The 23,673-nt window shown below is 35.3% G+C and overlaps 1 protein-coding gene across 1 annotated transcript in view; it reads right to left on the minus strand.

Moving 5' to 3' along the window:
* The window catches only part of DOCK10 (dedicator of cytokinesis 10), a 385,255-nt gene that overhangs the window by 100,008 nt on the left and 261,574 nt on the right, over positions 1-23,673 (minus strand). Inside the window, exons 12-16 of the mRNA XM_044669448.1 lie at positions 16,500-16,721; positions 16,218-16,340; positions 15,055-15,137; positions 6,392-6,514; positions 1,872-1,951 (exon numbers count right to left, since the gene is read on the minus strand). Of these exons, the coding sequence (XP_044525383.1) occupies positions 1,872-1,951; positions 6,392-6,514; positions 15,055-15,137; positions 16,218-16,340; positions 16,500-16,721 (631 nt within the window). The remainder of the gene's footprint in view (positions 1-1,871; positions 1,952-6,391; positions 6,515-15,054; positions 15,138-16,217; positions 16,341-16,499; positions 16,722-23,673) is intronic.

A 23,673-nucleotide genomic window follows, 5' to 3' on the forward strand; every position in this document is an offset into this window, starting at 1 on the left:
ATATATATATATATATATATATATATATATATATCCGTCCCTCTCTCTAATCTCTCCCTCTTCTTTCTCTCTCTCTAATCTCTCTCTAATCTCTTCTTTCTCTCTCTCTCTTGTCTCTTCTCTCTCTGTCTCTTTGTCTCTCTCTGCCTCTCTCTGTTTCTCTGTCTCTGTCTCTCAAACCTTTACCTTCTGTCTTGGAATCAATATTAAATATTGTTGTAAAGCAGAAGAGTGGTAAGATCCAGGCAATTGGTTAAACTTACTTGCCCAGGGTCACACAGCTACAAAGTGTCTAAGGCCATATTTGAACCCAAGACCCTCCCATCTCTAGGCCTGGCTCTCAATCTACTGAGCTACCTAGTTGAGTAGTATATTTTTAATGATGAAAAACAAGAGTTCTAACTTCTCTTCAACCTCATTTTTCTGCTAAAGAATATCTCTCTCTCTCTCTCTCTCTCTCTCTCTTTCCTTCCTTCTCCTCCCATTTATAATATCAGTACTAAAACAGTTAAGCGCAAATGCCTTGGATTAGATTCCTTGCTATATCACATGTTAAAATAATTGCATGGAAAAAATTCAAGGAGGAAATTAGAATAAAGATAATCAAGATACCATGTAATCTTCAGGCTCATGCCACATTAGATATGATAATATAGATAGAATAGATAAAGCACTTTTAGATTGACAAACAAATATCTCACAACCTTGGGAGATGGGTGCTATCATTTTACAGGAAAGTAAGGCAGACTGACATCAAGTGACCTGCCCAAGATCACACAGCCAGTAAATAAATTAGATGAGATTTGAACTCATCTTCCTGACTTCATGTCCAGTATTCTTTCTATCTAATGTGACTTCCCAGTTGCCTCTAATGATAAAGGAGGATGAAGATTGTTAAGGGGGTACTTTTATAGTAATGAAAGTCATTGTTGGCATGGGCAGGAGAGGTAAGGAATAGCTCTATCTAATCCCATCTTTTTTTCATAAGGGCTCAATATACCACTTACCAGCTTAATCAGCTTTTTTGGTGGGAAGTGGAGAGTGCTGTAGTTTGGGGAGGGTTTGGATCTGTGATTCTCAACAATGTGGGGAATTTCCAGTTTGAACATTCACTCCCTTGAAGGCAGATCAGCAACCATTTATAACTTAGGATTTTAGAGAATTGTTGGGACAGTGAGAGCTTAAATGATTGTCCAGAGTTACACAGCTAGTATCCATCAGTTATAAGACTTGAACTCAGATATTCCAGATTCCAAGACCAATCCTCTATCAACTATAACACACTAACTCTAATTACCATGTAAATCATGTTCTATTATTTCATTTATTTATTTATTTATTTATTTTTAACCCTTGTACTTCGGTGTATTGTCTCATAGGTGGAAGATTAGTAAGGGTGGGCAATGGGGGTCTAGTGACTTGCCCAGGGTCACACAGCTGGGAAGTGTCTGAGGCCGGGTTTGAACCTAGGACCTCCTGTCTCTAGGCCTGACTCTCACTCCACTGAGCTACCCAGCTGCCCCCTATCATGTTCTATTAAAAATAAAAACAAAAAACTTGATGCGAATCAATGGGACTTTTGACCATAAGATGAGGAAGAGAATTTCCCTTATTTTTAATGAGAATGGTCTAGTTTCACTCACTATTAACTAATTATGCTCTAATAAGTGTCTAGATTATGGCCCACATAATATGGTTTTTGTTCTATGAATTTACAATCAACTTTGGAGGAGGAAGAAAGAGGACACACATAATGTCAGCACAACAGAGACTTTGATTTTCATCTTCCTTCCCAAATCTCTGCTCCCTTCCAAAAAAAAAATCAGATCTACTTTAAAAAATCTACAATCAAGGACGATCACTTATCATACTTGGATGCTCCAAAGGAACATTTTCAACTACAACATCCAGGTTCCCAGGGATGGTCTGCGTTTTGCTTATCTTGTCAGCCCTAGAAAAAAATATACCAAGACAGAGCAAGTGATGAGAATAACAATGAATTATCATTTAAACACAGTGACAAATCAGTCAGCTCTTAATCATGATGAAGGATGGGGGCTTCTGGCACAAAATATAGAAGACAACAAATGATCAGTAACATGTAGTTTATTTTAGTTTATTTCATTTCTAAAAATTAAAACCCAAAATGATACCAAAAGAGGTGTCCAGGGAAGAGTCAAAGCAGAAAAAGTTAAATGAACATTTGATGTATTTTTTTTATCTTACTATGGATTTTGTTCTGCTAGATGTAGGATTTTGTCAGTGGACTGAATGGAACTCCTTCCATTAAAGAAGATAGGGAAGTTAGCTATTAGATTCTCAGACAGTTGTCCGTGAGTGTTGTGCGAGGATAAGGAAAGGCCCTGAAGTTAGTATGTAAAGGATCATATGCTATTGTTTTTGAATCGACTCAATTGTGTCTGATTCTTCATGACTCCATTTAGGGTTTTCTTGGCAAAGATATTGCAGTGTTGTGCCACTTCCCTCTCCAACTCATTTTGCCGATGAGAAAACTTAGCCAACAGGGTTAAAGAGACCTGCCCAGAGTCACTGAGCTAGTAAGTATCTGATGCTGGATTTGAATTCAGAAAGATGGCTCTAGGTTCAGCACTCCATCCACTGTACCACCTAGATGCCATAGGATCATATATCTAGAGCTAGAAAGGATCTCAGAGTCCATCAAGCCCAGTCTACTAGCTTTACAGACAAGGACCCTGAGACCTAAATGACTTGCTCAAGGTTATTTAAGCACCAGAGATGGGTTATGAACCCAAGTTTTCTGACTCAAGAATTTGGGTTCCCTGGATTATATTCTACAGTGGCAAAGGTAGGACTTGAACTCAGGTCTTTCATACTCTAAAACTAGCTTTTTATGTACTATTTTCTCTTACTTCAAATTATATCTGAGTTTTTCTTCATTTATATCTATGTGACTCTCTTTCTCTAGCTACTGTTCATATGGATAACTGAGCAATCCAAACAATTTTGGATAAACCAGACTTTAGAAAATCATCACAGTATGTAGTTATTTGTTTAAGTAGGTCAATTTTTCTATGTTTTAGTGGTCACTTAGGCTGTAGGCCAATAGTAGCATGTTACAAAACTGGTTGGTTTCCGTGAATCCTAGGTAAATTTGGTTTCTCATGATTCCTAGGAAAATTTCAGAACAAATTATTAAGGAGATGGCTAATAAGCACCCAGAAAAAGAAGAAGAGATTGCAAGGAGCCAGTATGACTTCAAGGACAGGGTATGTCAGAATAAAATTATTTCTAATTTTGTCAGAAATACTGAAATAGTAAGAAGTATTTTTTCTACCCATTGTGGAGGAAAAAGGGAGCTATGGAACTGACAATAATAAGCTACATTTTTTGAAACTGGTTAAATGATTTGTTTCAAATATAAATAGTCAAAAGATATTAATAGACTGTTTTTGATGGAGAAATCAAAACTATATACAACTATATGAAAAATGCTCTAAATCATTATTGAATAGGGAAATTCAAATAAAAACAATGCTGAGATATCATCTAATACTTATCAGATTGGGTTAAAATGATAAAAGAGGAAAATGACAAATGTTGGAGGGGATATGGAAAAAAGGGACACTAATACATTGTTGGTAGAACTGTGAACTGATCCAGGCATTTTAGAAAGAAATCTGGAATTATGAAAACTGTTTATACCTTTTGATCCAGCAAAACTAGCATTAGTTTTACTTCCTAAGGTGATCAAGGAAAAAGGAAACTATATGTTCTAAAATATTTATAATGGTTCTTTTTGTGGTGGCAAAGAACTAGAAACTGAATGGATGTTCATCAGTTGGGGAATGGCTGAACAAGTTGTGGCACATGATTTTAATGGAATGCTATTGTGCCATAAGAAACGACAAACAAGATCACAAAAAACCTTATATGAAGGAAAGACTCATATGAAGTGATGCAAAATAAAGTGAGTAGAACCAGGAGAATGCTATACACAACAACAGCAATAATGTATGATAATCAACTGTGAATGACTTAACTATTATCATTAAAGTGAGGATCTAAGACAACTCCAAGGGATAAATGAAGAAAAAGGATATCCACTATCAAATAGAGAGCAGATGGAGTCTGAATACAGATTGAAACATACCATTCTTCCCTTTATTTACTCTATGAACTTTTCTCTAGTGTAAGTAATATGTGTCTTGTTTCACAACATGATAGTAAACATGTATTATATGATAAAATATGTAGAACTTATATTACCTGCTTTCTTGGGGAGGGGGTAGGGCTGGAAGGAAAGGAAAAATATTTTTTAAAGTTTACTAGTTTCTTATTGAATAGGAAGATTTTGAAGGGAAGTAGGATTAGATAGTTGTATCAAAAAAGAAAGAAAAGAACACTGATGAATCACTAAAATAAAAATTAGAGAGCAAAAGACAATGCAAATCAGGCTCAGAAAAGCAAAGCAGTGTGGGAACTACCATGGTAAATTTGAAATGTATACATTTTAAAACCAGTATGTAATTGAGATCCACAATTTCATATGTGGTCCTCTTTTTTTCTGTTTTTTGAAAGTGGAAATGTGCATGTTTATTAATGCCTTTCAAATTCATAGTAACAAAAGAGAAATTTTTAAAAGAAGACTTGGTTTCATGCCAACTTGCCAATGAGGTCCCCAGTGAAGAGGTCCAGGGATCAGTAGTTGTCATTTTTCTGTTAAATACTTTTACCAGTAATTTGGAGGTCTATATCTGGCATGCTAATCAAATATACAGATGATTAAGTTTTAAGGAATATGTAACACACTGGATCTAAAAATATCTTGAGACTAGCACCTTGGACTAACTCTAACAAGATGAAATTGAATATGAATAAATATAGTCTGATATGAATTTTAAAATTCAAAAACACAGAATGAAAGAGAAACTTAAGCTAGTTTGTCTGAAAAAAGAAAGAACTTGGGATTTTAGTGGAATGCAAGCTCAATATGAGTTGGCAATGAGATGTAGCTGCCCCCAAACTAATTCAATATTGGGCTGTATTAAGAGGTATAACTTTTTGGAATAATGTCTTTCTGTCTTGGTTAGACTCCATTTGGATGGCTATGTTCAGTTTTGAGTGACATGGTTTATTAGGGCATTAATAATGTGAGGAGTATCTAGAAGAGGACAACTAGGATGCTGAGGGACCTTGAATCAGTCAACAAAATAAGCATTTACCTACTTTGTGGAGGTATCATATTAAGCTCATCATATTATATGAGGATTGATTAAAAAAGTAGGTATGTTGATATTAGAGAAGATTGGTTTGTGGGTATGTGTTTTCAAGTATTTGAAGTGATGTCACATGAAAGATGGATTGAATTTGTTTTATTTGACCCCAGAAGACAAAATTAAGGGTTCAGCAAAGAAAGTCACAAAGACTCAAATTTAGATTTGGTGGTAGAAAAAAATGTCCTAACCATGAGAATGATCCTAAAATGGAATGGGATCTCTTGGTAGTTAGTGGGTTCTCCCTCTGGATTTTTTTTAGGTACCAGTTGGACTAGACAGCCACTGAGATCCTTTCAGTTCTTCAATTTTCTGAAAGATACAGCCTCAGTTGAGTTTCTTGTAAGCAACCATCAAGACTCTGGCCCCATCATTATGTTATTATTAGTTTGGCTAAATGCATTTTTAAAAACTCATACCTTTCATCTAAAAATATCTTGTTTTGGTTACAAGGCAGAAGAGTAGTAAGGGCTAGATAGGTAATGGAGGTTAAGTGACTTTACCAGGGTCGCAAAGAAAGTGCCTGAAGCCAGTTTTGAACCCAGGACCTCCCATATCTAGACCTGGCTCTCAAACCACTAAGCCATCGAGTTGACCCCTGCTAAATATATATTTTTAAGAATCTTCATTTTGCTCATTCTTACATATGAAGAAAATATTTAATAACTAAAAATGGGGGTGAGGGAGCAGGAAAATCCTGGCATGTATACATGGCATGCCCATCACAGAATTTGAAAACTCATTATTGAAATTCACATAAACAACAAGTAGGCTTTGTGGGTCGATAAATTCACTGAAGTAAAATTCTAATAAATGTTTCCTTTTTCCTACTCTGATAGTCCTTGGTTTTATTTTCCTCTCCAGTAGCACTTAAGTCCTCCTTAACATTTCAAATTCCTTCTCTATATTTCTGGAACATTTGGTGTAGGATACACTCTAGCAGTTTATGAAGTAATATGAAGAACATCCGTCTTAGTTAAGTGAGATTCTGGTAATCAAATATGCAGATGATAAAATTTCAAGGAATTTAAAGAATGACTTAATTGAAAATTTGATACATTTATACAGGGACTGCACAGAAATGGTTAAAATGCTGCCAAGTCTTACTTCATTACAGTAGTGCCCAAATTTCATACCTCCTGTAATCTGACACCAGTTTAATCAGGTCTTCCGTGGAAATCTTGCTACTCTCTTGCTTATACAATGGAGAAAATCTTGAGTCTCTATCCACATTCCCCTGGTTGTCCTTAAATACTGATCTGCAAGAAAATATTATGTTAGTTTTTTTTTTTTATGAAGCTGTGATTTGAGAATTTACATCAATTTTAAATCAAAGTTTAAAAAGCAAAAAGACAGGATGAATTACCAGGAAGAATCATAGGTATCAGCTCTGTTGCTTAAAGGTGCTTAAAGTGATCAATACACATCCTCTGAATTCTAGGGCACTTTGAGTCTGCTGAGGGGGAGGCCGCAAGAAAGGTTAGTGCTATCCTAGAAAGGAATTCGTGGGCATGGGCAGTAAGGAAGCCTACCATTGAGCAACTCTTATTCTCATTTACTCACATTCCATGACTCAGTTTCCTTAATTGTAAAATGAGGAAATAATACTCAATGACCTCAAAAGACCCTCTTAACTTTAAATCCATGATCCCATGAATGAGTCTTAATTGTGTAAGAAAGAGATTAGATTTTAATTTCTTCTAATTAGGACATTTCATTACTTCTTAAATCTTTCAAACTCTAGCTCACTTTTTTGTAAAGGGCTATCAATCACTATATCACATCTAACATGATATGAAAAAGGGTGATGAAAGACAGGTCAAGCCTGCTCTCAGGAGTGGCTTTCAACTAATATAACTAGTCCTTCTAATTTTCTCTCTTCTCTTTTACAATTTACAAAAGGAGAAGAAAACAGATCTGTGTAGGACAAAATCATTTTAAGTTTAAGTGTTACACTAGGTTTCACCTCAGGTGATTGGCATGTTGAGAGCAATATGACATTTGTTTCTAACTCTACAAGAGTATGAATTCAGTTCAATCAATAGTTTTTTCATTATCTAGTCATCCCAAAGACACTGCTCTCCAGAAGGCTAAGTTAAAGAGCCGAAGGACAAATTGTTAATGTGTTCACTCCCATCCCTGCCAAAGGAGTTGCTTATTCACATGGAACTATCACAAGAGCTGAGCTCATGACAAGAATGAGCAAGTAATCTTGTAGTCCTCACATTTCTTTCTGTATTTGCTTGAATCTCTTCTCCATACTGATCTTCCTCTCTCTCCCGTAGCATGCCTATTTGTGTGCATGTCTCTCCCTCCATTAGATTGTAAATTCCTCGAGAGTAGAGTTTATCTTCATGTTTGCATTCCCTCAGCCTAGCACAGTGCCTCAATAAACATTTAGTGGAACTTAAAACCAAAATGAAACCAAACCCAACCCCTCAAATAAGAATAGAGCAAAATCTGATGGTAGGGACGCTATGAATCCAGTGACTTGCTGTGCAAATTCATAGGATCATAGATTCTGAGCTGGAAAGGACCTTCATTTTGTAGATGAGTAAATATCTTCATTTTATATTATATTCATTTTACAGATGAGGAAACCAAGGCTCAGAAAGGCCATGTGAGGTAATATATAGGCTATATTGGCCAAAGTTGTAAAGTTAGGTAAATGTTTAAGGAAGGATTTGAACTCAGGTCTTCCTGACTCCAGGTCAGGCACTTTCAACTATACTGCACTACCTCTTGTAAATTAGCATGATGTTATCTATCTACAGGATGATAGAGGGTATAGGAGGCTGAGCTTTGGATCAAGAAGACCTGGGTTCAAGTCTCACTTCTGACACAAGTTATGTTACACTGGAAAATTTCCATCCTTTTTTTGTGCTACGTGTAGGCAGGGACCTAGGATTTATATACTAAGCCATAGATGATTTGTGACTGGTGTTGGTAGAGGGAATTCCTAGCCTGAGACCCTACTGATTTATAAAGTATCTCCATCTAAAGGAAATCCAACTTTGGTTGCCAACACACGTATGAGGTCTTTTGATAGACACGGATATTTTCCTCAAAGCTCCTCATCTGATGTGAATAATGCCCAGAAGATCATTGAATGAAATGAACAAAGAAATATCTGCCATGGAATATCGTATCATGTTTTGATGTCATGAGTTACTTTGTAGGAGATCAAACCCCTGTGCCTACATTTTGTTTTATTGAATTAAATGCTTTCTTTTTTATTTCATTATTATTTTTAATAAAACCCTTACCTTCCGTCTTGGAGTCAATACTATATATTGGCTCCAAGGCAGAAGAGTGGTAAGGGCTAGGCAAATGGGGGTCAAGTGACTTGCTCAGGGTCACACAGCTAGGAAGTGGCTGAGGTCAAATTTGAACCTAGGACCTCCTGTCTCTAGGCTTGGCTCTCAATCCATTGAGCTACTCAGCTGCCCCCTAAATGCTTCCTTTAAAGCAACAAATATAATACTTTCTAGAGCTCCAGTCATTTATGTAACTAGAAAGATATGGTTCAGGAAAAACAAAAGTCCATGGGTGTTTGTTTCTCCTATTTTATTTGTTTGTTTACTTTGAATTGGACCAATGATTTCAATGGGATATGGATTTCCCCAGTGAGAAAATTCCCTTCTCTATGCTAATCAGCACCTGCTCTAATTCTTTTAGCTGGAGATTATTCATTTTCTGAGGCACTGAAAAATTAATTAACTTATTCAAAGTTACATTACCAGTATGTATTAGGGATGGGACTTGACACCAGCTCTTCCTAACTCCTGGATTGGCTCACTGTGGAGTCTATCTCTTCCTTTTTCTGATTTATAGATGGTTCCTTCAATGTGTATTTATAAAATGGATTTAAAACAATCTAGATAAATATTTGGTAAGAATAAGAATGCAGGTCTAAGGGTTGGTGGTTGCCATTGTCTTTTTCCATGACATTTCTCATTCTTCTGGAGTTTTTCTTCTTTGAGAGATTTATAAAAGCAATTGTTGAGTGCTCTGAAAATTAGGTTACCTTACACATGGGTTTCTACTGTATGTACTTGGTCAGACCTAGATACTCTTCTAGGCTTCATCCTCTCATAAATAAACTATAAAAATGGATTCTTGTGGTCTGTGTGTAGAAATAGGGGTTTGGAGGAGGAAATAGAAATAGGTACTGAAAATGACCAAGACAGTCATAGCAGCAAAGTTAAACAAAATTGAAATAGAGCAGATAAATTGGGTTTGAGTGAACATCAGTCTCAAAACTTAAGTGATCTAGTGATGAAGGAAAACTTAGAAGAGAGTAAAAGGTGGTCACTTAGTGAGAAAAAACCTGAATGAATGAATAGCTCACGCTTTTGACTAGAACCCTTGAAATATGAAGAAAATAACCAGTCAAATAACAAGCAGTTACATATGTCATGTATATATTAGGCTTTGCACCAGGCACTGTGCTCGGTGCTAAGGATATAAGGTAGCTTTTATGGGTATGGACTATCTCACTTATGGATTTCTATGCCCAGTGTTTACTGCCTGGAACTCCTAGCAAAGAATTTGAGTGCTTTGATTAGTTAAAATATGGATGCATATCACATAGGACTAGAAGAGGTGGAGGACCGTAAAACACCTCACTATATGGATTAGTCAAAGCAGCAAAGCAACTGTGGATGAGGAGATAGAAAGAAGTCATCCCACTGAAGGAATTAGGAATGTAAGAACTCATCTTAATTTGAAAAGAATATGATGACAGACAGCACCATAGGGTGGAAAAGGTACCAGTTTTAGAATCATGAGAGAGCTTATCTAAGTTATCTTTGACACTTACCAGTGGTGGAACCATTGGCTCCACTTAATTTTTCTGAACCTCCATTTCTTTATCTTTAAAATGGGAATAATACAAGTACCTACCTTACCAGATTGTTGTATGAGGATCAGATGAGCTAAAATATATATTATATAAAATTTAAAACACTAGAAAGAAACTACCTATTTTTATTATCAAGGAAAAATAAAATCTGACTATTGACTTAGAATATCTGAGGAGGCGAGATTTAGAAGAAATCAGGAAGTAGTTCTGGCTCACTAGATTTATTATTTTTCAGAGAGACACTGGAATAAAAGTTCCATTTTCATACTCAATAACATGACACATATTTAAGGGTTAAACCTCTGTCCAATAAATGAGTGTTAAAAATTTAGTTGCAAGCCATCTGTATCTGCTCTCGTGATTAGCTGAAAAGATAACATTTTCATTGTAAAATGGCACCACAGCTGGCTTCCCTTCCCCCTCCCAAAAAGGAGCCAAGCACCAAATTCCTTTTGGACAGAAGATTTTTCACATGTGATGAGAATCAAATGTCATCTCGACTAGAACTGGATAAAAACAGAATTCTAAACCATTAAGTTTTTTTCTATTATGTATAAGCTAAATTGTTACTTCTGGTAAACCTTGCTGACACGGCTGACTTTAGAGTCAGCTTTTAGAGTAAAATAAAACAAATAATATTTCAAAATAAGGATTTTTCTGGATAATATAAGGCAACGAGAAAAACTGCTATGGCAATGCAAAATCACTAAGATCCTGGATGAATAACAATCTTAAACTAAATGACACCAGTAAGGCTATGAAAACTTGAAGTCAATTTACTTTTTCAGAGACTCTGACTCTCTCACATACCTCTAATATTCTAGTAGATTTTCTACATACAATTTGGTATTTGGTTCTCGCCACAACTTTGTGAAGTACTATCATTTACAGATGAGAAACATGAAGCTCCAAAAAGTAAAGGGATTTTTAGAGTCACAGAATTTCTGGGGATCTGAGACAATATTTGAACCTAGGTATTTTTGGCTCTATCCATCCACTCTAACCATCATGCTGTATTATTTCCATGATATAATAGTTTGAGAAGGCATCTTTAAGCATTTGTGGTTTGACAAGCCACATGTTCTAGTAGGAAATATTTAGCATAACCATACATCCTCCCACTGACCATGTAAAGTAGCATCATAAGTAGTTGCTAGACAATTAATTTGTTATAAATCATAAATATATTTATCTCTTACTAGTGGCTTACAGCCTTACCCTAGAGCAGTCATGGGCAAATTTTTTAAAGAGGGGGCAAAAGGAAAGGAAAAATACTCATCTGTCAGTCTGTTTCTAAGGCAACTCTTTCAAAGTTTTATTGTATTAAATCCTACTCATTGTATTTGTCAGATTAGGAATAATGTCAAGTGGAGGGATAGAACATTTCAGGGGGCCTCATCTGGTCCATGGGCCGTTGTTTGCCCATTACTGGTCTAGACTATCTCAGAACCACTAACCTGATGTTGCTATAGTTGATCATGGAATTTGTTGGCTTTTCTGTCCCCAATGAATAATTAATTCTATTGTTGGGGATATTTAACTCAGTTTAGCTCCTTAGAAACTCTATTGTACTTTTTTGGGTCAGTTCATTATATTGGCCTCATTTCAAATTGAAGAATTACTTCTGTTCACTCTCAAACCCTCCTATGGTCTCTTTCGTTGGTCAGTCTTGACCTTGCCTTTTCCTTATACCATCCTGCTGATATTCCAGGTTTTAAATAAATGTCATGGAACTTCCCCACACAGGAGGCCTAGCTCATGTAGTAGATTTTATTTATATTAGAAACTGAACTGGCATTAAGGAAGAAGAAATAAGAAAATATAATGGTAATCCTCCTGCATCTATTTTACAAATCAGTTGGAGACATTATCAGATCTCTACTCTTCTTCAAAGATACTATCATAGGAAAAGAGTTATTGACATTAATGATGCAGACTGTTCTCTATTCAAAAAGTTTGTGATAATAATTCAACTCAATTTCACAAACCCTTATTAAGTATCTACTATCTATGGGTAAGATACTGCAGTAGACACTAGGAATATAAAGATAAGAGATGAAAGTTCCTGTCTTCAAGGAATTTAAAATATAGTATATGAAATTGGGAGTGGTATAGCAGATAGGGCATTGGGCTTAGCATCAGGAGGACAGAAATTCAAATCTGGCCTCAGAAAATTACTAGCTATGTGACCCTGGACAAGACACTTAACTCTGTTTGCTTCAGTTTCCTCATCTGTAAAATAAGCTAGAGAAGGAAATGACAAACTATTCCAGAATCTCTGCAAAGAAGATCTCAAATGGGGTCATCAAAAGTCATACATGACTGAAACAACTCAACAGAAACAAAGACAGCATTAGACATGCATACATTTAAGTATATTGCAAGACAGACTATGAAAAATAGAATAGAAAGAATCTTGGATTTGGCATCTCTAAACCTGAGCTCAAACTAGAGTTCTACTCATGACCACCCATGTGACATCTGGCAAATTATTTAGTGTCTTTGGAATTTTCTTTCCTCTTTTGTAGAATGAGATTAGACTAGTTGGCAGACAGGAAGTAAACAGAGCTTTGGCCTTGAAGTCAGAAAAATCTGAGTTTAAATCCTACCTTGATACTAACTAGTCACTTGACCTTAATTTCCTTATCTATAAAATAAGGGCATTATATACCCTGATAACCAAAGTCCTTCTAGCTTTCAGTCTCTGATCCCATGATGCCATAACAAGATGACCTCTAAAGTCCTTTCCTCTAAATGCAAATGGAAAGATCCAGTGTTCAAAGTATACCCCCCAAAAATCAGAAGTCCTGGACAATGAAATCTGCGTGTCATAGCAAGTGTTATCAAGAAAAACTCCTTGAGGGCAAGGGCTATTTTGTTTTTAAAGTCTTCATATTTTAAGGGTCTGGCTCAGTATGTATTTAATAAATGTTGAATTGTTTTAAAATGAAAAATAAGGAAAAATAAATCAAAGTCAAAAGAATAAATAAAATAGAAAAGAACATGAAATATTGGAAAATTAGTTGACTTGAAAAATAGATCTAAGAGAAATAATTTAAGAATTATTAATTACCTGAAAGTCACAATAAAAAAGAGATTAGACATCATATTTCAAGAAATTATGAAAGAAAACTGTTCTGATATCTTAGATAACAGAGGGTAAAATAGAAATGCAAAGAATTCATTGATTACCTCCAAAAGAGATCTTCAGAATCTCTTTTGATAATGCTGAAAGAAGCACTTCAAATATCATGGAGTCATGGTCAATATCAACACAAAATTTATCAATTTCTATATTAAATGAGTGGAGGGCTTTGATTATGATATACTAGAAGATAAAGGAGCTAGGATTACAACCAAGAATAACCTGCCTGTGGGAAGCCATTAAGAGAAATTAGAATCTCAAGTAGATATTTTTATCTGGATCCCATCAAAAGATCAACACAGACAGGCAGAGCCATGTGTTGACCTTTTCTCCCTACAATTAGATACGAGACTGGAATGGGATATCTAAGATAAAAATCTGAGATTCCTCTTTTGATTCCTTTCATAATTCACACCTTTCTTTAAAAAGCAATATAGTCTTATTGAAAAAGCTTTGGGCTCTCAGTAATCCAGCAGGAGGAGGGTTAACACTGTTCCCCTTTGGCCAGGAATGCAGCTGCTTGGTACAGCCAAGGTTGAACCCTTAGCAGGGGCATTTTGCCTAGAATTAAAGTAAAATAATGAGTTTCAAAAATATTGTTTAACACCATCAAGGCTGAGAAATTCAGGGGCTTTCCGGCCTAACAAAATGTCCCAGACTTCACTTAATGATAGCATATATAGTTGATAGTTTAGCATAGGTTTTATCTACATCTTGAAGCTTCTAAGACTTTTGTTTTGACTATAGTAAATATACTGCTCTGTGTGATTGTGGTAAACTTTCTTGGGCTTTTGGGGGAAGAAGATCTTTAACTTTCTATATAATAAACTGGTGACTCCATTGTACCTCAGAGCACTTTGAGCTAACAAGCTGTGCTTCCAATCTGTTTCGTTCTTTACATCTGACAACTACCCTAGGTCACTCAGATAAGCCTCTCGTTATAGAGCAGGATCTCTATACCTGCCCAGAGAAAAAGGAATATAATCCTTCAATGGGAAAAAATGGATATTTAATGAAATAGAAGATTTTTCAAAATTTCCTGATGAAATGACCAGAGCTGAATTGAAAATCTGACATTAAAACACAAGACTCAAGAGAAGCATAAAAAGGTAAATATGAAAGAATAATCATGTGACTCAATAAGTAAAACTTTATATTCTACATTCCAGTGTCTAATTTGTGCTTCATGGCTTGTATGTAGTAGATGCTTATATGATAAATTTTTTAATTAAATGGACAATTTGTCTTTTGTGTATAAGTAAATTTCATGATGCTTAGAATACCAGAATCTTGGGGCTAGAAGGGACCTTGAATATCATCTAGTTCAATTCTCCCATTTTATAGATGAGGAAACTGAGGCATAGAGAAGGGAAGGGACTTGAGCAAAGTCACATAGTAAGAATTAGAATATGAGACTTGATCTCTTGATTCCTAATCTAGAAATCTTAATAATAATAAGTAGCATTTATACAGTACTTTACAGTTTGCAAAGCATTTTACAAATATTATACTCCTTGGTCTTCACAGCAATTCTGGAAGGTAGGTGCTACTACTATCACTAGCTTTATAGATGAAGGAACTGAGACAGACAGAGATTAAGTGACTGCCTAAATTCACATGGCTAGTAAATGTCTGAGTCTAGATTTGAACTCTGATTTTTCTGACTCTGAGCCCAATGCTCTGGCCACTATGCCACCTAGCTTCCTGTTTCTACTATATCACAGGAAAGATTTTAAAATTCCATTATCTAGCCATTGAGTAAAATTATGCAAGCAAAACATTTAACCTACCTCACTGCCCAAGCAAATGGCATGCGATATTTCCCCAGCTTGCTGCAGAACTGCCTGTTTGACTTTAATATCTTCTGTACATACTATAAAAGAGTAAAACAAGTTAGCAATGAGCATCTAGCAACTTTCATATGAAAGGCATAGTTAATCAACCAATAAGTATTTCTCAAATGCTTTCTATGGGTAAAGAACTCTATTAGGTTCTTGGTATACAAATATAAAGAATGAGGAAACCTGGGCTTGAAAGAAGCTAACTTTACAATGGCAGAATTATAAATTCACATTTATAAGGATATTCAGAATAAATACAAATGAAATATATACTAGTTAAATACAAGGCAGCTTGGAAGAGGAAACACTAGCATTTGAGGGCATCAAGAAAGGCTTTATGCAGAAGATGGCACTTGAGCTGTCTTTAAAGGAAGAATGGGAACTCATGTGACACAGTAAGGAAGGAGAGTATTCCATGCATGGGGCATGGCCAAAGCAAAGGCAAGAAGTAGGATAAACTTAAGGCTAGTTTGGTGGATTTGTAGAATTTGAGAAAGGGAATAAGGTACAATGAGAGTAGAAAGATGGTGCAAAGCCCATTGTGAAAGTGTTTAAAAGTTAAATAGGGGAGCTAAATTTTATCCCACAGGCATTTTGTCTTTCGAATTCACGTATTTGTAAGTATAATAAAAATTTTGTTATAAGTGCTTTTTTATCTCAGGCATTTAGCTATTCTGTGGATCAAATGAGGTTCCTTCAGTACAGAAGGATTTTTACCTTATTCCCCTTAGTCTTGGATCCCATGAGCAATAGTTTTCCCTCCAAAACTAACTTTTTTACTAACTTGGTAGAATCTTAATATCTAGAAAATAAAGATTTCTCAAATTCATATCCTTGACATGCACAATACTTTTATTCATTATTATTGTAATTCATATTGAAGGGAGTATTATTAAAATAGTAAACATTAATCTCAAATAGAATATTCTCCACGTCTACAATACTTTATGTATGCAAAATATGTTATTTTTTAATTCTTCATGAATATTTCACTAGTGATATTTAAAACAAATTTGCCTCTCAAATTTGATGACTGAACAATCAACATTTGGTTTTCTTTTCATTTCTTTTAAGGAAAAAATTAAAGAATGCTTAGAAATTTTGCTGATTACCTTGTTGGAGTCTGGATTTTTAATATAAGGTTCAGCACCACTGGCGATATTTCCCATAAGCACTTTTTCAATCTTGGCCACCAAAACAATGTCAGAGTGTGGGTTACTTACAGAAAAAATAGCCTGTAAGAATAAAATGGAGGTTTATTCATTTAGTCATTTACAAAATTCCACTTAGAAGTGAAAACTTCATTGTTTGGTGCCCCCAGAGAATCCCATTTATTGGTAAGAATAGAGTTTTTAAAAGTTTCCTATATAACCAGAGGGAAACAAAATGGCAACCTGCTTTGGGTACTTTAGCCATTCTTCAGGAAACCCCTTCACATGAGGTTCTTCTGAGTGTCTGGGGCTGACTGTATCAATGTTGCCATTTTCTAAGGCCACTGAAGCACCTGAAACCATTTGTCTAACAAGTGTATGGTTCAGATCCACATGAAAATCTGCAGAAATCTTTCTGTAGTCTCTGGTATCATAAAGGGCCAGGCTCACAAAAAAAGGTTCAATCTGCAAGCAAAATGAAAGATTAGATGGTTAATAAACCATCAAACGTGCAACACTGCAAAAAGTCATATAGGAACGACAGCAATGATGTTAGAAACACAATGTTTTACTTAGAAAGAATTCAAGAATCATCTCTTAACCTATTGTGATCCTGAGACTTCTTTCTCTTGGCAGAAGATTTAATTTAATAAAATTTTAGGTACTTACTTAACATATATATATATATATGCACATATATATATATATATATATATTTAGCACCGTGCTTAGTATTTAGAAAGATGAAAAACTATATAGTTCTTGTTCTCAAAGAGCTTATAATTTACTAACTTAGTTATATATAGTATACATACAGCAAATAATAGTTTACTAACTTAGTATAGAGACACACACAATTCAAAGTAGAATGTGACATGAATGAACCAAAGAAACAAAGGAGATAACATATTCTGGGAAAATTTCAGGACTTTAAGTAAGTTAATTATTTAGTGGTAAGCACTTTACAATTACTATCTCATCTTATTCTTACAACAACCCTGGAAGATAGGTGCTACTGTTATCATCATTTTACAGATGAAGAAACTAAGGCAAACAGGGTTAAGTGACTTGCTCAGGGTCACACACCTCACATGTGTCTGAGGCCAGATTTGTTACAGATAAATCTTCCTGACTTCCAGATCTGATACTCTATCCTCTGTGCACTTAATTGCCATAAGGAAGGGGAAGATAATATCCAAATTTGGTATAAATGGAAAGATCTGCTCAATCACATCTAAATCTATTTCCATTTTATCTTGCAGTTCAACTAAGCAAGATACTATTTTCTTCTGAACATATTCCATACTTTTCTATCAAAAAAGCACTTCTCATAATCTCAGTCTTTTGATATCTACTGATTTTTCAAAGTCTAGATAAAATGTCACTTCTTTCATGGAGCTTTCTTTCTTCCCTTCAGAGCTAAATTTCTATAGAAGTCTCTGGACAATTATTGAACATTATTCTGCATTGTCTATAAGTTTTTTTATACTTATTTGATTACAGACATTTCTATACCTGTCTCAACTTCCCTAATATTTTTCAAGTCCCTTACAAAAGTCCCTTCAGTGACTTGATCAGGGTCCAACAGCTATGAGTCTTCTTGACTCCGGGACTGGCACTCTATCCATTGTACCCCCCAGCTGCCTCTTCATATTGTATCTCTTGAGGTCATTGGACAGCTTGTTGTGATGGAAAAAATTGCAAAACTTAGGGCAAAGATATTACTACATTCCAATCATTCCTCGGATATGTTGCTGGACAACTCGGATACTTAGCTGTCTCATCTATAAAATAAGGATAATAGTATTTGGATCTTAGATTTAGAGAGGGAAGGGACATTAGTCTCTCACTTTACAGAGGAGGAAATAGAGGCATAAATAGGGTATATAATACATAATAAAATAATAAATATGTACATAATAAAATAAAATAAAAAGTCATTTTCCTTGGGTTCCATAGCTAGTATCTGAAGCAAGATTTTAACTCAGTTCCATTGGAAGGAAGTAAGTGTTTCAAATCAGAGGATATGGGCTCAGATTTCAGTTCTCTCACTTAGGACCTGCTCTTCTCTTATCTGTTCCAGTTCCCACAGCTGTCAAAGAGAAGGCAGATATGATACCACTAAGGAATCCTTTCAGGCCAAAAACTCTGCTTTTTGTAAATTGCACAGCATATAGCATAGTGCCATAGATTTACTAAATATTTTTAAATCATATTTTGTTGACTTGCCCACCCCTTACAATGTCTCAACCTCCCTTACTCTTGTTCCATAGTCAGGGTTTGACCTTAAAAATAGTACTTTTGGCTCAGTGGCTAGAGAGCCAAGCCTAGAGATGAGAAGTCCTGGGTTCAAATCTGGTCTCAAGACACTTCCTAGCTGTGTGACCCTGAGCAAGTCACTTAACCCCCATTGCCCAGCCCTTATTGTTCTTCTGCCTTGGAACCAATATACAATATTGATTCTAAGACAGAAGGTAAAGGCTTAAAGAGAAAAAGAAAAAAATAGCACTCACTCTTCCCCTTGCACTCCTCAAAAACATTTGCCCACTTTTTTTCTTTCCCACCACTGAAGCCTCCCTAAATACTTTTTAGAAACAATACCAGACTTCCAAGAGCCCCCAGACCCATTTTCAGGAGACACAGATAAACTCTAACTCTATCTTCATTTCTGGCTGCTTCACTCTTTCTTAGATGAAGATCAAGAGAACAAACTGGGGAGATTATTTTTTACAGGGATATAAATAGATACTCTATGGCTACACATCATGAAATGCCACAATCTCCCCAGAAATCAAAATGGGAGGTCATCCAAAGGGCAATGGAGAGCTGCAGGGTAGATGTAAGCAGGATGCAACTTATTACCAATCGCATATTCTACTTGGAAAACAGCTGGAGATTTAGAATCATGAAAAGGTCTGGAAAAAGGAGGCGAGGGCCAGACTTGTAGTGAGGATGAGGAAGACTAAATGTCCACATGCTGCTCAATACTCCAGTTGAGACACAAAGGTAATGGCCTCCAGCACACTGGATGGATATCTCTGTGGGAGATTAATGGGATGACATGGACAGGAGCTGCACTGTGAGAAAGGGATGGATGCGTTGCAGGCTTCATTGTTGAAGAGAATGCCCCCATTGATGAAATCATAGATGCATTGGAGCACAAATGGATACTGGATAAAGGAATCTAAGGATGAAAAATGCCTACCACATAGCACATGACAAAATGTATACCCAGTAGAATGTTTTTATCACTAGACTTAGAACCATGGAGAGTGCCAGACCCGGAGTTAGGAAGTTCTTTCTCTTGTTCCAGTCATTTTCAGTCATGTCTGACTTGTTATGACCCCATTTGGGGTTTTCTTAGCAAAGATGCTCTAGTGGTTTGCTATTTCCTTCTCTAGCTCATTTTATAGAGGAGGAAACGGAGGCAAATAAAGTAAAGTGACTTGCCCAGGGTCACACAGCTAGTGTCTCAGGCTGGATTTAAACTCGTCTTTCTGATGCTCTATCCACTGTGCCACTTTGCTTCACATCAGCCAGCATAAAAGCAGGTACATACAGATCGGAGATTTAGAGCTAGAAGGGACCTTAGAGGTCATGTCTTCTGGGTCTTTAATTTGAGAATGAAGATTTAGGTCCAGTGATGTTCAGTGTTTTGGCTAAAGTGTGGTTCAACCTTTGACTCCAAAGCCAATGCTCTTTCCACTGCATGGTACTATCTCTCATTATGGCTACAACCAACATCTAAGATATCCAATGAAAAGAAGCAACATGGTATAACAGACAATGAGCTGGCCTCAGATTTAGAAGGGCTGGGTTCAAATTCTTTCTCTGACACATCTTGGGATATTTTACAAACATTAATTCCTTTAATCTTGACAATAATCCTGTTGGATAGGTACTGTTATTATCCTCATTTTATGCTTTAAAAAATCGAGAAAAATTAAATAACTTGACCATGGTTATATAGGTAGTAAATATCTGAAGCAGGATTTAAACCCAACTCTTCTTAACTCCACATCCATATATATGTGTATATATCTATTATTGTTGTTCAGTAGTTATCACTCCTCTCCAACTCTTTGTTGACCCTCCTTGGGGTTTTCTTGTTAAAGATACTGGGGTGGTTTGCCATTTTCTTCTCCAGTTTATTTTACACATAAGGAAACTGAGGCAGACAGGGTGAAGTGACTTGCCCAAGGTCATGCAACTAGTATATGAGGCTAGATTTGAACTCAGGAAGATGTGTCTTCTTGACTCCAGGTCTGACACTTTATACATTGAACCACCATGTTGCCCCACATATCTATCTCTATCTTTATAATATATATGTATGTATATTGCCTATATTTCTATTTTAATCTACCTATTTGTTTCACTATCTCATACTGTATCTCTTATTTTTAAATATACAAGATTAGTCTAAGATAAAAATTGTGTACATCACCAACATAACCTCATTTAAAGAGAACCTAGGTTCATGAGTTAAGAGAGTCAGTATAATTAAAATGACAATCTTACCTAAACTAACTTTCTTATTCAATGCTCTCTCAATTAAATGACTAAAAAACACTTTAATGAAGTAGAAAAAATATTAACAAAATTCACTTGGAAAAGCAAAAGGTCAAGAACTTCAAAAGAATTAATTAAAAATGTAAAGGAAGGTGATCTAACAACATGAGATTTTTGAACCATATTATAAAGCAATAATTATTGAAACTATCTGTTACTGGCTAAGAAATGGAAAAGTAGATCAGTGGAACAGAACAGACGAACAGACATATACCAGTTATAAAAGATGATGATAACCTTGTGTTTTTTTTTTAAACCCTTAAGTTCTGTGAATTGGCTCCTAGGTGGAAGAGTGGTAAGGGTGGGCAATGGGGGTCAAGTGACTTGCCCAGGGTCACACAGCTGAGAAGTGACTGAGGCTGGATTTGAACCTAGGACCTCCCATCTCTAGGCCTGGCTCTCAATCCACTGAGCTAACCAGCTGCCCCCAATAACCTTGTGTTTGACAAAGTAAAGATCCGAGTTTATGGAATCAAGATTTCACTATTTGGTAAAAATTGCTGGGAAAACCAGAGAGCAATCTGGCAGAAGTTAGCTATATATACTAGTAGCTTATACTATTTACCAAGATAAGATCAAAATGGATACATGACATAGACATAAAGGGAGATAACAAGCAAATTAGAATATATTATGTATCAGACTTACGGATAGGAAAAGAAGCTATGAATAAACAATAAATAGAAAGAATTGTGAGGTATAAAGTGAATAACTTTGGACACATTAATTAAAAAAGTTTTTGCACAAATAAAACAAATGTAGCCAAGATTAGAAGGAAAGCAATAATATGGGAAATAATTTTTATAGGCAGTTTATCTAATAGAGGTCTCATATCTAAAATACATAGAAATTGTTAAATACATACAATTATGAGTCATTCCCCAATTGATAAATGGTTCAAAGATGTGAATAGACAAATTTTAGATGAAGAAACCAAAGTTATATGTAACTATGTGAAAAATGCTCAAAATCATTATTAATTAGAAAAATGCAAATCAAAAGAACTTGGAAATATTATGTTATTAAATTGGCTAAAATGATAAAAGGACAAAATGACAAATTTTGGAGATGTTGACATATGGGGTCAATAATACACTGTTGGTGGAACTGTGAACTGACCCAACCATTTTGGAGAGCCATCTGGAATTATGCTCAGAGTCATAAACCTCCATATACCTTTTGACCCAGCAATACAACTATTAGAATTAGAAATTGAGGGGATGTTCATTAATTGGAGAATGGCTAAATAAGTTGTGGTATCTGATTCTTATGAAATACTATTGTGCTATAAGAAATGAAAAGCAGGTTAATTTAGAAAAAAAAAACCATGGAAAGACCTACGTGAAATTTTGAAGGGTGAAATGAGCAGAGCCATGAGAACATTCTATATAGCTGTGATATACACTGTTTGAAGAATGACTTGTGTATGTCTACCTCCAGAGAAAGAACTGATAAATAGAAATAAGTAAAACATAATTTGATATATACATATATCATTTTGTCAAAAGATGCCTTCTCTAACAGGGAGAAGGGAAAGAAGTAGGGAGTTAACTGGGTATTTAAATGCAACAAAAAACCAAATTAATTCATTAACTAAAAGAAACGAAATAGTTTAGACTGACAATGTAACCTAGCATTGGCTCACTAAGACAGAAAAATATGTTGGCAATAATTGAGACAGGAATTCACATGTATATGTAATGACAAGGAAAATAAAAGAATGCTTAATGCTTTCATCTCATGTAATTGTTGCCTTTGAATTTTATTTCTATTTATCTGAATGGAAATAAATGGTGTACACTTTGGGAACATGTTGAAAATTAAATCTTCTATGGTGAAGTGATGTATTCAATTTGATACCTCTTTTCTTCTCAAAAGTAAAAATTTCCTCCCTCGGTACTAGTCTTATTGTATCTTTTAATAATGAGGTACCCTTAAAACACTCAGGCTTTATGTTTGCAATGTAGATTCCCCCCTCCTTTTAAATAAGCCAATGAAAATTAAAATATAGTTCAAATGCAAGTGAATCACTCATGGAAAATTTGTCTTTTACTAGTTATTCCTGTTTTTTTTTTAAGGAAACCATGCATAAATTGCAAGAACAAAAATATGAAGACATCATTCCATTTTTGGCTTAATAAATTCAATACGATGGGCTTGTTTTTCCTATTTATTTATTTTGAACATTCATTAAAAAAATTAAGTTTCCATTCTCTCCTCTCCTGCCCCTTCCCCACCCATTGAGAAGACAAACAATATGATTTCAATTATATATATGAAATCATGCAAAACATATTTCAATATCAGACATGTTGGAAAGCAACAATATAAAGCAAGAAATATAAATAAAGTGAAAAAGTATGCTTCAGTCTGCACTCAGTTTTCTCTCTGGAGATGGACAGAATTTTTGAACATGGTTCCTTTGGAATTATTTTGGATCATTGTCAATTAGAGTAGCCAAGTTTTTTACAGTTGATCTTCTTTACACTATTTCTTTTACAATGTTCTCCTGGTTCTGCTCACTTCACTTTGTATCAGTTGCATATCTCACCATGTTTCTCTGAAACCATCCTTCTTATCATTTCTTATACCACAATAGCATTCCATCACGTTCATATATTATAACACGTTCAGTCATTCTCCACTTGATGGGCCATAGTGTTGATTTATTAAGGAATGGTTGAACAAATTATGATAGGTTTATTTACATAATACAAAGTGAAATAATGACATAAGAGAGTTTGGGAAAAAGATAATTAGGTATTGTTTTAGAGCAGTGATTCCCAAAGTGGGCACCACCGCCCGCTGGTGGGTGCTGCAGTGATCCAGGGAGGCGGTGATAGCC

Source organism: Gracilinanus agilis, chromosome 3 (genome assembly GCF_016433145.1).
Source record: "Gracilinanus agilis isolate LMUSP501 chromosome 3, AgileGrace, whole genome shotgun sequence".
NCBI classification, from domain to species: Eukaryota; Metazoa; Chordata; class Mammalia; order Didelphimorphia; family Didelphidae; genus Gracilinanus; species Gracilinanus agilis.